The following is a 16108-nucleotide window of genomic DNA, read 5'->3' as shown; positions in this document are numbered from 1 at the left end:
GTATATATTCATCAGTTAGTGTATCTTACAGTTGATTTACAGTCCTGAATAGTGTGTCATTACAAAAATAAAATCTGGAAAAACAAATATTACAATGCAGATGCTGAAATGAAAGAGCACATTAGTAAAGTCAGAATGGGAAAAGAAAGTAACATGCAGGTTGGTTTTTTTTAAAAAAAAAAAAGAAAAAAAAAAAGCCCTTTATAAAAGGGTGAAGAGAAATTTCATAAACATGATTCCAGATTTTTCTTTTTTTTCTGTTTCCTGAATTGCAACTTAAGAGTAAAATGGTTCATAAACATCAGACCATTTCCTATCCTTTGAAGCCAGTAAAAACGAGCTAGTTAAACACAAGGTAACTCGTGTAAAAACTCATCTGCTAATTAAGATAAGGACAAAACATCTTACAAAAAAAAATCCAACTGGATCAATGCAATTCTGCTCATTCAGAAAAAATCTACAAATAAATCATCCTTGGAAACAGGATACACATCCACTTCATGCAAGCTTTACTGCACCCAAGTCTCTTTAACCATCTACAGACAGCTGGTACAGACCTCAGTCACTATAAATCCAATATTTAACAAAGCACAGCTTTATCAGGTCAATCAGAATTATTTGGGCAAATTTTAAAAATGTTCCAGTTCTGACCTTAACTGAACTAAATATTCACTGAACGTGTCAATCTGGCCTGAATTTTATTTTTCTTTTTTTTTCCGTCAGGTAAGCTAACAAAGCTAACGTGGCTAACATAACATTGCTTTGCACCGTTTGACAGTAAGAATGCTGATATTGGATGAAATACTGTCTTTGATTTAACCAAAAAAAATTATAAATCATAGGAAATAATCAAGTGACAGTTGAACAGGACTATTTTGACTTGATTAATGTGCAATTTAATTATTGTATATGGTTAGAATTAATGTTTTTAAGACCAGCTGTATGTTACAGAGGCAGCAAACATATCACATGACATCTTCAAAAATTGGTACAGACAAAACTTAAAAGCTTTAATGGTGAGAACTGTTCAGAAAAGTGACTGAAGAACGTCACATTACGTCTACTGCGCGTGTACATAAGTCCTTCAGTATCATCCTAACGTGGTGATGGGTCAACTTTGTTTTAAGCTTACGTCTGCTGCCCCACAGAGGTCAAAAAATGAGTTAATGTTGGAGTTTTATGACAGAAAGCACAAACTAGATATCTGAGATTTTAACTTGTTTTACTTAACAGTGGTAGATGGGTTAGTCCAGTATTAAGTTTAAAAGACTTTTCAACTGTTTTTTGTTAAATGATGTTGATTTAAATCATTGAATGTCATTTTAAATCTGAATTTACAATTTGCCAACAAAAGCTATTACTTCAACTTATATTTTTGGGTTAGTTTTAATCAACCAGTTTGTTGTCATCAGATTATTTGAATAAAAAAAACAAGTCTTTAATACCAACTTCTAAGCCAGAATACTCACCAGGCATTTCCAGAAAATATCCAATTTTAAGATGTTAAAAGACAAAAATGATGCCCAAATTGCTTGTGAATAGTGAAAAAAGTATTTAAAGGGTAAGTGAAATTTACTTGTCAAGCTTCTTGAAATAAGAATAATGTCTAAAATCTCATTGGCAGATTTTTGACGTGTCATTTTTCTCTTTTAATGTTTGAAATAAGACATTGCTTAGATTGTAATTTTTGTCACGTTTAGCAGGGTCTACAGGTCTCTCAGTGCTGATTTTATCATGAAAATAAACCCCGCTAGGAAATCCCCTTCAAGCCTACACATTTTGGCATCTTTGTTTCCTTTAATGTTTAACTTTAGAGATTTAACTTTAAACTCAAAGTCCAACAGCACCAACAAACAGTGGCGAGCCAAACTGAATACAGACTCAAATTAAGCACCAGCGAACAACTCATGTTTTGGCCCATTTCTTAAAATGTGTGCTCAGGAAGACTAAAGATGAGGTGGGATGATCGTTTTAACACAGTATCAAACCAGCTTGTTTGAAGGGTTTCCTGCAACAGTGTCAAGATGACCAAAAAAAAAACATTAAAAAAAAACTATAGCAGTTGAAAATGTTCAGCTCAGTTCCCTTTGCTTTCTTCATACACTCAGGAAAAAAAGAGCATGAGGTTGACTTAGTATTGCTGGATGTTATGAGGTGGTTACCACATTTTGCACCATGTGGATGTGAGACAAAGATTAACAGAGTTTGTAAAAAAAACCTCAAGGCATGCTGGGACTTAGCTGTCCTTGAGTAATGTCTGATGAAGATGAAGATAGAGTTGTTTCTTTGTTAAGAGCTGCAGTTTCTTCCTCTTGAAGTCTGTTGGTTTCTTGTACCTAAAATTCAAAAATGAAACCCGTATGTCAAAAGACAGAAACAAACTCATGATACATCTCAAAGAAAAGGGACATTTCCGTTTACTCACAGTTCAATTACGATGGGACCCGGTTTGATCTCATCCATTTCCATGAAGGCGAAACATTTAGTGCTGGTAAACCTCTTTTTAGGTTTGTAGTGCTTGAATTCAAAGAAGATAGCTGCTCCTGGAGGAATGTATAGCATAAAAAGAAGGGTTAATATTACCAGTGGTGCTATCATTTTAAAGCTACAGTCTGTTTTCACTGCTGGGAAAGCAATCTGCACAGCTGGGTGTTAAAATCCCAGCAGCCTTAAAGGATAAGATAGGACTGTTGTATATTTTCTTACCCTCAACAAATCCAACAAAAATGTGTTAGGTCATCTCTCACAACTTTTCAGCTTCCTGTCATTTAAGTCAGCCATGCCCTTACATGGGCAAAACTTGGGAGTGTAATAACTTTGAAAATAATGAGATATGAAAAGATTCACCCCCCGTACGGTGTGCCCCAAGAGAGAGACACACTATTCAGACCCAAACTGTTTTTTAAACCAAGCTAGAAACATGTTCATTTTTGATGTAAAAATCAGCTGTTTCGGCTTGAGCGTGTATGTGGTTTCTGGTGTTTCTGCAGCCATCCTAAAGTGAACTCTTAGAGAACTGCAGTTTTAAGCAGTTTTGTATCGCCTTCCAGGGGGTTGCTGCTTGTTTAGAAGCCAAGAAAGTCACAACTGACTAAAGGAAGAAATCTGCAGCTTTTATAGGTCCCATATTATGCAAAAATCACTTTATTAAGTCTTTAAGTGAAATTAGTGGGTCTTTGGCTTTCCTCCCAGCCCACAAAATTTGACATTTAATGACCAAACCTGTACTTAGTATTTCTTGTGAATGTAAAATCCTGACCTAAAACAAGCTGTTTGGATTTTGGGGATTTGCCAACGTCAGCGATTCCCTTTTGTGACCAATCAGGAGCAAGTCTGACCTGACTGCTCCACTGGAGCAGATCCAGGTGCATTACCAACCATCCACCAACAAACCTTGGACCCTGGAAATGTGAGTATTTTAAATGCTGTGTGCTGTGGAGCAGATGTAAGAGCTTTTCCTCAGTGTCCCCCCTGACTCTGTGTGAGCTTCAGGATGCTAACTTTAGCTGCAGTTTTCCTGTTGTTTTAGCTTGTAATGTTACGGTAAACAAGCTTCGCTGTTTTCTAAACATTGTGCACTTGGAGCTTGTTGCACCGCTCTCATTGATGCAGAAGAGCGGGGCGGTATCAGCAGTGGCTCATTTACATATGAAGGTCACGCCCACTAAATCATAGCGTTCTGAACAGAGGGGCTATGAGAGCCTGGAAACAACGCTGCTGTGCTTGATGTATTGACTTTTTGAACCAAAACATGTAAGTACCATTTCATGGAGACATAAATGATCCATATTAAACTGCAGAAAAGGAGCAGAATATGGGACCTTTAATTCTAAAAAGCATGCATCTTACTCAACAACCTGCCGGCTGAATGTTTGACTAAAGGTCCCAACTTTAACACCCAAACACAGAGGGGAAACATCCTAAAAATAGATTGGCTAAACGTGAAGAAACATTGGAACTAAGAAAAACAAAAACTGTCCAGATTCGTTCATGAAACTCCATCAAATGTAAGCTACAGCTGGCTTCACAGATACCGCTAACTACATCTGAGTTGCTAGAGACACAAACCATGCTGAATGACTTCCAGGTGCTGTAAATCTGGCTTTATTAATGTAATTCATTCATGAGTTGCTATGTTAGGCGCTAAGTTTACCATTCACCAAAATGTGTATCATATTAGCAGGCTCAGGCACAACACTGACCGGTGTTCTGTCTACCCTGATGCAGAAAATGGGACACAATAGCAGAAAGCTTAAGCTTGTAAGTATTACCTTTTGGTAGTTTCTCCACATGTCTCTGGATCTCCACATCCACAGAGAAGTGAATGTAAGTATCTTCCTTCCTGGACGCCACTGGGGTGTCCTGCATCGGGTTCAAATCTACACCGTTCACATCTACAGGTCAAACACAGACAGTCAAAGAGCACTGAGCAGGGTGGGTCACTGTTTTGATGTTGTTACTGTAACCTGGAATACACCTCATGGTGAGAAGTACAGCATTAGATAGTTACCTTTGACACTGATGGTCATGTAGGGATCGATGCACTGCCCAGCATCCTTCAACCCAATCTTTTCTATTTTTATTGTAAGCAGTGTCATCCCAGGCTCTGAGGGCAACCGTGGCAACAAAGTTCCTGTAGGGAACAAAGTTTTTTTTGGTTACCATAGCGATGGGCGGCGACAGCATCTCAGACCAAAAATCCACCAGAAGTAGGGATGTGTCTCCCAATCACACCACAGGTGTTCAATCATTTGAATGAAAGATAAAAGGATTAAAGTTAAAGAATTGAGGGTAGTGCATCAAAGTTGTTAGCTAACAGTTTACACATTTAGCTGACGTGTTGTGACATAAGCATTAATCCAGAGACAGCCCTCTGTGCATGTGATTAATTAAGTCCAATGCACTCTCAGTTTAACTCTGTTTTGGTCTTAGATTAAATGCACTTGCTAAATACTTTACCAGGATGAAGCATTTACACATGTCATGATAGTAAACATCTTAAGACAAAATGCTTAAGATTTAAGAACTAAGGAACCTCACCACAGCTGTAAAAAAAATCACTGCAGTTATTGGTTGTTGTCTGAAGAGTCACTATTAAAATTTGATTTAATATTTACAAACTATCAAAACTGTAAAAAGTAGCTTTTTTAAAAAAAAATTCTGCAAATATTTTAATTCAAGTCTTACTTTGATATGAAAAGATATCAATTTATTTCACTTCAATTCAAAGAAAAAAAGCTTTGGCAATATGTCCTGGTCAAAACTTGCAAGGTGGGGGCTGAATTAGTAAAGAGAAGAGACCTCAAGTCTCTGCAGATAAAAAACAGAAAGCTAAAGATATTTAAATCTTGAGATTTGTACCATATGGATAAAAAACAATCATCATAAACTCAACTTCTAATTTTGTATTTCAGCAACAAGTTTTGTTTCTACTGAAAGGCTAAAACATGGAGAGAAGAGAACGCATTGAAATACAGTTGGATGGTGAAGCCATACCTTGCGAAGCTGCAAATGAAGCAGGTAGTAATGAGCGATGAAGCCATGCACAGCACCGACAGAGAGAACAAAAATGACATACAGTCAAACAGCCCTTCAAGACAACCGACAAGAGTGACAACAGGAGACAACAATTCAAACATTGATGCTGAGTGACTTGAATTTAATTGAAAACATTACCAGGGGCTCGTGGGGGGAAAGCTTCTGCAGAACCTGCTCCTGCTCCTGTATCCTCCTCCTCCTCAAGCTCCAGGTTCTCCTCTTCACCTGGGGCAAGGATTTTCCTGACAGAGAGGAATCCAGACTTTTAATATTCCTTGAACAGGACAAATTCTACAGTAGTCAGCTTGTAAGAAGACTTTAAATTGAGATAATTTTGTCACACACACATGAATTAATTCAAAGGTGAGTCGTAGGTAGGTAGGTAGACTTCAACAATCCTGATGTAGGATATTTTAAATACAACATTTACCTTAATGGCACTGGCTGGACATCGAAGGGGAATTCTTTGTTGTAGGTCAGAATATTCTGAATTACTAGTGACAAAAAAAGGAACTGGTTTCAATTTGAACATCTAGTCACAATAGCAGAATTGCACTCCACTCTCAGTCGTTGCACCTACTGGTTTCCAGTTTCTTCAGTTCTTCTAACTTGAAGTCCTCTGCTGACTGTGTGCACTACAGAAACACATTTTTTTTTTAAGTGAAAGAATATTTATATGATAAAATAGCCAATATCCAGTGCATCACATAATCTTAGGAAGAGTGTGTGTTCCACAAGGTTTATTTAGGGTTACTGTGATATATTTGATACTAAATTAGTTTTTATAAAGCAAAAAAGATATATAAGTATCTCAAAAGAGTATGAGGACTTAATACTAGACTGTGTTGAGAAGGTTGAAAATAAATAGTCAAACCAGCAGAGAGGGGAAAAAATCCAAATTTGTTAAAAGCGTCTACCTGGGGAAAAATGGAACTGAAAACACTCTTTTAAGTAATTAAAAAATAGAGAATAGCCCATTGTGTGTATCGTCTATAGTCCTATTTGATGTATGTTTGTGAATACTGTGTCACATTTCATGCAGGTTTGAAAATAGAATCACAAAAACCTGCAAACTGGCACTCCTCATCTCCAGGCATGATGCAATCTTTCCCAAAGTTTTCTGTAACGAAAAAAGAGGGGAAAAAACACTTGTTGGTTAATACAGAACATCCAAATATATTAGGTCCAGAGGTTAAACGGAGATGTAATGATTACCTTCTGCTCTTCTGAGAAATCTGATGAATTGGTTGATTGGACTTCTTTTTGAAGCTGCCTCGCCAAACTAAACAACAACAATAACACAAACTGCGTTACAGCTCTGCAGTAAAACTTGTAATACATGGGGGTGGGGGGGCTCGATTCATGCGCCCCCTTGCGGCAAAAACATAGTTTCCAGGTATTAATTTATCATTACAACTACAATCAGAAAAAATCAGCATTAAATGACCTGGAAGGCGGATCGTAAAAAATTAAAGGTTGTTTTTTTCTTATGAAAGCCGGAAACATTCCTCTCTATACAGATGAAAACCCAATCATAACAATAAGAGGGTGTGGCTGGCTATTTCTCAATACTCCCAGGAATATTGGCCCATTTCAGCACTGCATGACACATAATGAAACAAAATGCGCGTATTTCCGGCTGATTTTCAGTGATACATGTAGAGACTCTCCCTGAACTCAACAGTGTCTGCGGATGAAGGCGGGATGCAACATGCACATAACGGCGACTCTGCTCCCTCTGCAACCACTGCCACATCACGTCATGGATGGGTAGGGTTTGTTTACTGCTGTGGGAGCTGACTGACAGCTCAGGAGGCTATAACTTCTCATGAAGACCCGTGCAGCCCCTGTGTGCTTCACGCTCCCTGCAGACTTCCAGGAGAGAAGGGTTATCATGAAAGACTAAAAACATGCCAGCAGCTGTGAAAAGGAAAAAAAGAGTCAGGATACACATGTTGAACGCAACTTACATTTGGTACTCATCTATAGCCTCCACTAATTGTCCCCACGAGTCAAAGTCCGTGCCTTTCCTAAAACTGGCGTGCCATTTCTGGATAGTCTTGTTGACATCGGACATGTTGGCAGGGCGGGTACACGCGGTGCTTTCAGGGCAGCATAGCCGAGGGAGAGATTCATCTACGGGGCTTTAGCAGCAGCGGCAGCGGCGTCGTTCGCCCGGTTTTCTGTTGTCCAGAGCCGCACACATACACCAGTGACACCCCGACCAAGCCCTTTCTGCCTGCTCACCATGAATATTGCATCCGCATAACAGAGGAAGTCCCGCCTAGCGCATGGGGTGCGCACGATTTCAGGTGAGGAGTAGCGCGACTGAGCGGAGACCGGATGTCTTGACGTCAACTTTTTGGAGAACCCAAGTGGTATTTTGTCTCGTGGTAAAATAAACCTTTAAGCCTCTTTTATTTTATTTTATTTCATTTTATATATAAATATATTTTTTCTTACATTTTCGTACCTACATCGTGTTCAAAATTATATTATCTAATGCAGTGCAATGTGTTGTGTCAATGTGCCCCCTCTCTCTACCCATATCCCACACAATAATTTGTCTGACTTTGATTCTGGCTAGGATGTTTTTTTTTTATTATTGCTTTGGATATATATTTTTTTAACAAATAAAAACAGCACAAAAGAAACTTGGAATTTTACCATATGCTGGGCTAAAGCTTTTTTGTCTCTCTTGTTTGGCTGCCTTTTTATTCATTCATTTGAACAATCTCAAAAGAAAGACCCTGTAATTTTGTCTGACATCGTATCATTTAAAGGCTGATATGTCATGATTATATTATTATTATTATTATTATTATTATTATTATTATTATTATTATTATTATTATTATTATTATTTATTACTATCCACGGTATATTTGTATCATTATTTTTGATTTTTTTTTTTTTTTGTCTTTTTTTGTCTTTTTTTGTGACCAGTAAGGAGTGTGGATTGCAGTGCATTTCCTTGCAATGGTTATTGATAAAACTATAAATAATCATGAGCAGCAAGTAAAAAAAAAATACAGGAAAACTTCCCCCAATAAATAAATTGATTAATTAATTAATTTATTTATTTATTCAGACCTTACCCCTTTTTTTTAGCAACTTTTTTTTCACCTAGAGGAAACGTGCTTCTATTGGCCTTCATATAAAGTCAATATATTTTAAAATATTTTATTTTAAAAAATTGGGGCAGGGGTTAATTATCGTTAATATTGTTATTCTGTGGCCATTCTTTGTCTATAGTTATAAGGCGCATTTATTTTGAAAAAAGAAGAGCCTGTTTTTCCGGTTTTGTGCTGCCACACTCTAGCGTCACTGTCCTGTTTTTAGCAGTAACTTCGGCTGTGTACGTAACAGCAGTACAGCTAGAGCTGTCTTCCAGGCGCACTGCCTTCACCAGAATGAGCTAAAATGGAAACCGTAACGATAGAGTCTTCTGCAGCTGAGGAGGATGAATGTTCAGACTCAGAGGTTTTCTGTTTAATGAGAGTGGGAAGACACGCAGACTGGCTTCGCTTGTTGGAAAACACTGAGGTGCAGCTTGCTAATGCTAACTAACTAGCTAAGTTTCCCTTTAAAGCCATTAACTTTAAAGAGTTCACGATGAAGTCAGAGTTTCTACGTAATTACACCATTCAACCGGGGCTAAAGTTATTATTCACCTCTCATACTTTGTATAATGTATGCATGTGTGAAGAAGCTGCACGGTTACCAAGCTAACCGTCAGTTTGTCGTGCTTGTTGTCGTTCCTTCAGACCACCATTGGACGGGGTGTGGATGTTACCTACCAGCTGCTGTCTCCTAGTTGTCCCCTGATGATCTCCAGGCTTCACTGTACCTTCAAACAAAGGGATGATGGACAATGGACAGTGACAGACAAGAAGGTAACCAGCTTTTTCATGTTGCAAATTATGAATATCTGTTTTTAACTGAATAGGACATTGGTTATTGTATTCAGCATCACTCAACAAAGACTTTGTTGGTTTTCCCACAGAGTCTCAATGGAGTTTGGGTGAATGGAAACCGCATCCCAGCTGAAGAAACTCATCAGCTGAAGTTGGGGGACTCAATACAACTTGGGGTTCCTGTAATTGGAAACAAAGTGGAGTTTGACTACATCCTGGTCCAGCGGCCCCTCGGAGACATTAAACTCTACCTGGCAAAGGGACGAAAAGAGGGTGCAAAAGCCGCTCATGTTCCCAAGAAGTCCAAGAGAAAACTGACTGGGGAGGAAGTTGAGCCATCTACCTCAAAGCCAAAGCTGTACCGCTGCTCTTCTTCAGACAAGTCCTTTGCAAAGCCTTGTCCCTTGTCGTCAGTGAAGCCCCAGCAGAGGCTCAGCCACACCCATCCAGACACAGGAACCAGTACACAAGTCCGGGACGCAGACAGGCCTTCAGATAGCTCCTGCTCCGTCTTTGACCAAGACAACCTACAAATGTAAGCAGCAGTTTGTGCTCCTTGTCTCCTTCTTATTCCATGAAACCATGACGTCTTCTTTTCTGTAGGTACAGCCAGAACATCCTGATGCTGAGGGAGCAGGTGGACGACACAGAGAGGCAGGTGGCTTCTCTTGGTTGTGAGCCGCAGCAGGCCGACCCACTCAGAGAGGAGCAGGTGAGGGGGCTGCAGGGTCAGCTGGAGACACTCCGAGCCAAGATGCACCGAATGGAGACATTAGAGAAGTCTTTCAGTGAGACGAGGAGACAGCTGGAGGTAAGAGGATTACTCACATCGGATGGTTCCCATTTTGATTTGAAAAATGCAACCAGCATTAGCTTTTCAAGCCAGTTTATAAAAGTCCTTCATAATACAAAACATTGCAAAGAATTAAGAAGTGTTTAAATATGCTCAATTTGAAGAGGTTATGCTATGGCTTTCTTAGCAGGAAGACACACTTGGTGTTTCCCACACAGTGAAATCACTGTAGGGGTTTAAACCCAACACTAACCTCTCTAACGATGGTCCGAACCCAGCTCAAAGTCTTTATCAGTGTGTAAACAATCCACTGCTTGATAGGAAGAGCTGACATCTAAGGATTCAAAAGTGACATTATGAATGCTTGAGCGCCATCCCTGTGGTAACTTTTCTGACACCTCAGGAGAATCATGAGGCCCTGTATTCAGGGTCTGTATTCATACTGAAAATCAAGACCAAACAAGCTTTTACCCTTCTGATCTATAAGATTTTTATTTCAGTGAATTATCACCTGGGTGAAAAAAATAAAAAAAAACATCTGCTGTTGAGGTCCCTGTGAGGACTTTTTTCATGATCTTAAAGAAGTCTCACTTCAATGTATATACATGCCAGATCATAATTAAAAATTTAAATTAGATTATCAGCGCCAAAATAGGTTCTGGTTCGAGTCAGAGGAGACGAGATTGATTTATGGCACCTCAAAGTCCCTATGACAACACCAAGCCAGCCGACAGAGTTCAGCAGTCAGAAGAAACATCTGTGTTTGTCTCTGAAAAAAATTTTCTTGGATTTATTTTATGGTGATGGCAGACACTTGAGCTGAACAAATGCACACCTTGTTAAGAGTCACGTCCTCGTGACAGTGGGTGCTAGTGCTTATGGGAAACGCAGTCTATTGCTGCGTTCCATTTGTACTCGGGACTGGGAAGTCAGGAGTGGAAGTGATGTTATCTCCGAGGTCATCTTTCCAGTTGCCAAGTCGAAAAAACCTGTTTTAACAGTAGTATTTCTGTATATAAACATTGAATAATACTTAGGCCTGTCACGATAACAAATTTTGCTAAACGATAATTTTCCAAAATATTATTGCCAATAAACAATAATATTGTCAATATTATTTTGATTTTTTTCCCATTTTTTCATTGATGTAATTATGATAAATGAGATAATAAAGTGAGTACACCATATCAAAAGCAAGAAACTTTAATTTCTTAAGAGTATTTAACTGAAATTAAAAAGGTCAGGATCTTTTAAATGAAATAAATTAAACAAAAAATATAATACATTTAACAAACAAGAAAGAGAAAAAAATACAATGAAAATGAACAGACTCTCTTTTAGAAAAACATACATGTCAATGAAAATAATTAATACTAACCAAAAACAATAAAACATAGACCCTGTCTCTAAAGAAGAAACGAAACTCCCCCCCAAAAAGCAACAATAAAATCTATAGCCTAAATAAAAGGGAGTTTATACAGTTCCTGAATTGTTTGTAACATGTACTTTTTCCCAGTCAATCCGTACTGTCTGTCAAACATTTTTAACATTTCTGTCTTTCAACCATATTGAAGGGCTGCATTTCTTTGGTAATGTAGCTGTCTTTGAGTGCCCACCATTTGGTGCTTTTATTTCTATGTACTTTGCAGACCAAAAGCCTCAGTAAGAGCGGATTATCAAAGAACAAGGCTCTGCTGCACCTCCCTCTTCTTCTTCGTCGCCACTATTTTCAACAAATGCGACATAGCTTGTAAAAAACAAAATATTATAAGAACCGTATCTCTCGTGCCATCACTCATATTAGCATGTGTTTCCTTCTTACCCCTCAGGACGCTCGCTTCAGCTCTCTCCGTGTGAACGCGCGAGCAGCCCCGTCTTCACCCCAAAGATCGCATTTTTGACAGATGCTCACTCCGCTATAAATCTGCTAAATTTGCTATAGAACCTATGCACCCCGATGTTAGGAAAGATAGACGTAGTGAGCCATCTTCTCATTCAGCCTCTTTGGTCGAAAGAGAGGAGGAAAACAAACATGCATGTGTCAGTTTATCGAGGCTGGAAAACTTACCGAGGACGTTTTTAGTTGATGGATTTATTGATTATCGTGACAGGCCTAATAATACTACATATACGATATACATATATACGACTGATATACTGCAACAAACACTCGTCAGAAACTCTAAAATAAAAAGAATATAACAGGAGCTTAAGTATTGTTTACCCCCAAACTCAGAATTTCCTACCGGGAACTCAGGGGTGGTGCTAGTGCTCCGACTTACAAGTCCGGCCTCGGGGGGCATTCCAGCTGGGTGTTCCCACTCGGAACTCGGAAATTCTGACTTCTGAGTACAAATGGACCTCAGCATTTATCCCAATAAAAACCCTAGTCTATCCCATCTTCTCCTAATGCACATTGCACATGCACAACTGCTTTAAATTGCATCTTATTCAAGAATTTTGTTGCATATTAGTTTTTCCTTGTGTCATTCTGTCATAGTGTATATGATCATTATAAACACATTTTAACTGCCCATTATGATGGATTAGTTTTTCTATGTGCTCAGGCCCAGAAAACTCAGCAACAAGAGGAGGCCATGAAAAAGCAGCTGGACGAGGCCATACAGGAGGTAAGCAGCATAAAGCTGTTGTTTATTTATTTAGCTGATAGGCTCATGTGTATTTTATTAATTCATCACACTGTTTTCAACATCCTCAGCAAAAGAAGGTCATGGATGAACTTGCACTTTCTCGGCAAGGCTTTGAGGAGATTCTCTTAGCTAAAAACAAAGAACTGGAAGTGACCAAGGTAACACTACATTTTCTGCATCGAAGTTTGTTATAAGGCTTAGCATAGCGCCAGATAAAGTTTGCTCTTTTTACATGTATTTTGCAGGAGGAGAAAGAAAAGGCTCGGGCCCAGAAAGAGGAAGTGGTGACACAAGTGACTGAAGTTCTGGAGAACGAGCTTCAGTGTATCATCTGCTCTGAGCTCTTCATCGAGGTAGGGGAGTGAGTCACTTTCAGCTGGTCCAGAAAGTGATTTTAGTTTTCACCTGCTTTTGTTGTTACAAATATGTATTACAACACTTTTCTTCTACATTTTTTTCTTTGAGGTGATTCGCCTCAGCATCAAACAAGAACTCTTCTTTCTTCTTGCTTTCACAGGCAGTCATCCTGAACTGCGCACACAGTTTCTGTTGCTTCTGCATCAGGCAGTGGCGCAAAAAGAAAGACGAGTGTCCAATCTGCAGACAGGCCATCCAGTCCCAGACTCGCTGTCTGGCCCTGGACAACTGCATCAACAGTATGGTAGAAAACCTGAGCCTGGACATGAAGAACAGGCGGCAGACCCTCATCTCTGAGAGGAAAGGTGAGAGGTGCGTCATCAGAAGTGTCAGTCAAATCCTTCAGTCAAAAAAAAGCAGAATTTTATTTACAACTTCCTGTTTTTCCTGAGAAACTTCATTAATGTGACATGAAGATAATTGGCAAAATCAGTAGAGTATAATAACGTAAAACAAACATCGGAAAACAGAAGGAGCATTTATCTGGGGTGGTGAGTTGTTAATTTTGAAAGACAGATCACATGGCTGTGTTTTATTCCAGATTTATGCTCTCGGGACTTTCCCTGCCTTCCACGCTGTATTGCCACACATCAAACTCCACTATGTGACAGCTGATTCAGTTCAGATCAGACTCAGGCACAAGATTTAGCTTGGATGACCCAAACAGCGTTTATATCTGTCTGACAGAGCTCTTACCAGCAGTGATGCACTTCACATTGATCAGAGGAATTACTGACATGTTGGGTTGAGCTTGGTGACTACAGCTTGTCTTATGACTGGGATAGCTGGCGTGGTGCAGCTGCTCAGAGGCTCTCAGGCAGGGAAACAACTCTTTCTTCAAAAGGTGTTTTCATGAGTCTTTACACTCACAGCTTCCACCACCACACTGTTGGTGAAAGACGGTGAACATTTCAAACACTAGGTGGCAGCACAGTGGAGCTGAATTTACAACTCCTGCGCATTGAGTTCCATTAGGTCAGGGCCCTGACAGAGTGAGCAAGCCTCGCACAAAAGAGAGTTTTTTTCTCACTCTGGAAAGCTTCACATCCACATAAAACATTAAATACAATCCAAAACGTGCTCACGGGGTTGGAGAAAAACATACAAGCCATATGTAAGCCTTGACAGGTTCGTGCACAAGCCTGTCAATGGGAGAAAACCCCAAATCTCTGGCTATATCCCAACGTCCATGACAGAAGATTTTAAAATGTGGCCTCTACATCAGAGTGAGTCCACCCTGTAAAAACTGAAATTTATGCTTCTACTTTTTCTTTTTTTTTTCAGTAAAAATCGTCATATAAGACTTAATATAATCCACATTCACCTGACGAGTCCACCTGACAATGTGTAAAAATTCTGCCAGTGGGACAAGACAAATCTATTTTCAAGTTCCTTGAAATAAGAATAATGTCTTGATTCAATAAAGTAAACTTTCTTTCCCTATAAGCAGTGTTTTTTACTCTTTACAAGCAATCCAGGTGTCATACTTGTCTTTGATATATTAATGCAAGACATTTTTCTAGTCAGATCAGGTGAATCAGGCTCATATGAAGTCTTATTTTATCATTTCTTTAAAATTAAGACGTAAATCTTTGACTAGATTTCGGTTTTTGCAGTGCAGTAGGGTTTTTTGTAGCTAAGGCAGTAAAAGCGTGACCCTCTGAGTTCTGAGACCTGTGAGGTTTAGACACTTCAGGGGGAGAAACACATTGACTTGTCTTTGCTTCAAAATGATTTCCAGCTGAGAGTATGAAGCACTGTGCAGTGATCCATTGTGTGTGTGCATGTTCTTGATTTTGTATCTGCAGGGAATTATAATTTAATGATGTTTTTTCTTAAGTTCAAAATTGGTAAAAGCTTCCTGATGTCAGTCTGTGTGTTTTTCTGTTTTTGAGACAGCAAACCCTGGAAAAAGGCACAGCAGAGCAAGATCAATCATGTTTAACAAAGTCAAGTAAAATCACTTTCATTGATTTAGATCCTATTATTGCAAATCCAAAATTTGCCTCAGGAACTTTACTGTCTAAACAGACAAGAACATTCCCTACCCTTGATGAGATAAGACTCGTACATTTGCCAAATGAAGGAAGTTTGCAAAGGACAAACCAAGTAATTCATCCCATCTTGGGGATTGTTGACCACTCAAAAACATCTTGAATAGATCGTTTTCCTTTTCATGTTTAAAGGCTAAACGTGTTGTGTTAAGACCCACTTTTAACCTTGTCTTTGGGTGTGTGTGTGTTGTGTTTCCAGCAGCTGCCTCGGCTCAGGTGATCGAGGTGATCCATGATGATGACAGCAGCAGCAGCACTAGCAGCACTAGCAGCACTAGCAGCACTAGCGATTCTGAAAGCAGCCTGGTGTCCATAGACAGCATCCTCAGCTCAGTGGTCTCACTGGACAGCCTCCCCTTGGGCTCCAGTTCGCCGTTCAGTGGCTACTCTGATGAAAGCGGCGACGGGTTTGAGGATTAGCTCTTTGGGCCTTGAGGAGGCGATGTGAACGGAACTTTCAGACATAAATGTTTGGGTTTCCTTTTGTTATTCCAGGGACTTTTAAGGTGGTAAGCAATGTTTGGGCTCATCAGGAGTCCAGTGGCTAGACTTAGAGGAGGTTTGTACTTTTTTTTTTTTTTTTGTAAAAATATAAGTTGTCTTTTTGTCATTATTTTCAATGAAAGGAATAAAGTTTCTTCCTCTGCACACTCAATGACATACGACTGTTGATAATAATACACCTTGTGGTGTCATCATGAACGACAGCGAGAATAACATTTATTTCAACAGTTCTGT

General features: G+C 39.2%; 2 protein-coding genes across 5 annotated transcripts; one reads left to right on the top strand and one right to left on the bottom strand.

Moving 5' to 3' along the window:
- Positions 1–189: 189 nt before the first annotated feature.
- Positions 190–7823, bottom strand: aida (axin interactor, dorsalization associated). Its single transcript, XM_074685924.1, has 10 exons — positions 7509–7823; positions 6754–6820; positions 6605–6658; positions 6119–6173; positions 5969–6032; positions 5677–5780; positions 4511–4633; positions 4272–4394; positions 2426–2543; positions 190–2336 (listed from the first exon to the last, which is right to left on the bottom strand). The coding sequence occupies exons 1-10, from the start codon at positions 7613–7615 to the stop codon at positions 2237–2239; spliced, it is 915 nt and encodes a 304-aa protein (XP_074542025.1). The 5' UTR covers positions 7616–7823; the 3' UTR covers positions 190–2236.
- Positions 7824–8855: 1032 nt separating this feature from the next.
- rnf8 (ring finger protein 8, E3 ubiquitin protein ligase) lies at positions 8856–16020 on the top strand. 4 transcript variants are annotated; one of them, XM_074684680.1, is made up of 9 exons: positions 8856–9084; positions 9306–9434; positions 9545–9990; positions 10059–10266; positions 12816–12878; positions 12968–13057; positions 13145–13252; positions 13417–13621; positions 15573–16020. In XM_074684680.1, exons 1-9 carry the CDS (start codon positions 8962–8964, stop codon positions 15788–15790), a joined length of 1590 nt encoding a protein of 529 aa, XP_074540781.1. In that variant the 5' UTR covers positions 8856–8961; the 3' UTR covers positions 15791–16020. The 4 variants fall into 4 exon arrangements, with proteins under 4 accessions (XP_074540781.1, XP_074540780.1, XP_074540783.1 ...); XM_074684679.1 differs by having other exon boundaries at positions 15570–16020; XM_074684682.1 differs by having other exon boundaries at positions 13417–13628; positions 15573–15756.
- Positions 16021–16108: the final 88 nt, after the last annotated feature.

The sequence above is a fragment of the Halichoeres trimaculatus genome, unplaced genomic scaffold (genome assembly GCF_033239565.1).
Source record: "Halichoeres trimaculatus isolate MK-OKI-2021-1 unplaced genomic scaffold, fHalTri1.1 fHalTri1_scaffold_13, whole genome shotgun sequence".
NCBI lineage: Eukaryota > Metazoa > Chordata > Actinopteri > Labriformes > Labridae > Halichoeres > Halichoeres trimaculatus.
This window is presented reverse-complemented; position numbering and strand designations above follow the sequence as displayed.

Bases quoted from the DNA above. Each gene is read 5' to 3' on its own strand.
- aida (XM_074685924.1), bottom strand. From the start codon at position 7,615: ATGTCCGATGTCAACAAGACTATCCAGAAATGGCACGCCAGTTTTAGG. The intron at 6,174-6,604 runs GTTTTTGTGATT...GTGTTTCTGTAG, and splicing joins TGAGGAGTGCCAGTTTGCAG to TGCACACAGTCAGCAGAGGA. The intron at 5,781-5,968 runs GTAAATGTTGTA...CCTCTCTGTCAG, and splicing joins GTCCAGCCAGTGCCATTAAG to GAAAATCCTTGCCCCAGGTG.
- rnf8 (XM_074684679.1), top strand. From the start codon at position 8,962: ATGGAAACCGTAACGATAGAGTCTTCTGCAGCTGAGGAGGATGAATGT. The intron at 12,879-12,967 runs GTAAGCAGCATA...CAACATCCTCAG, and splicing joins TGGACGAGGCCATACAGGAG to CAAAAGAAGGTCATGGATGA. The intron at 13,253-13,416 runs GTAGGGGAGTGA...TTGCTTTCACAG, and splicing joins GCTCTGAGCTCTTCATCGAG to GCAGTCATCCTGAACTGCGC.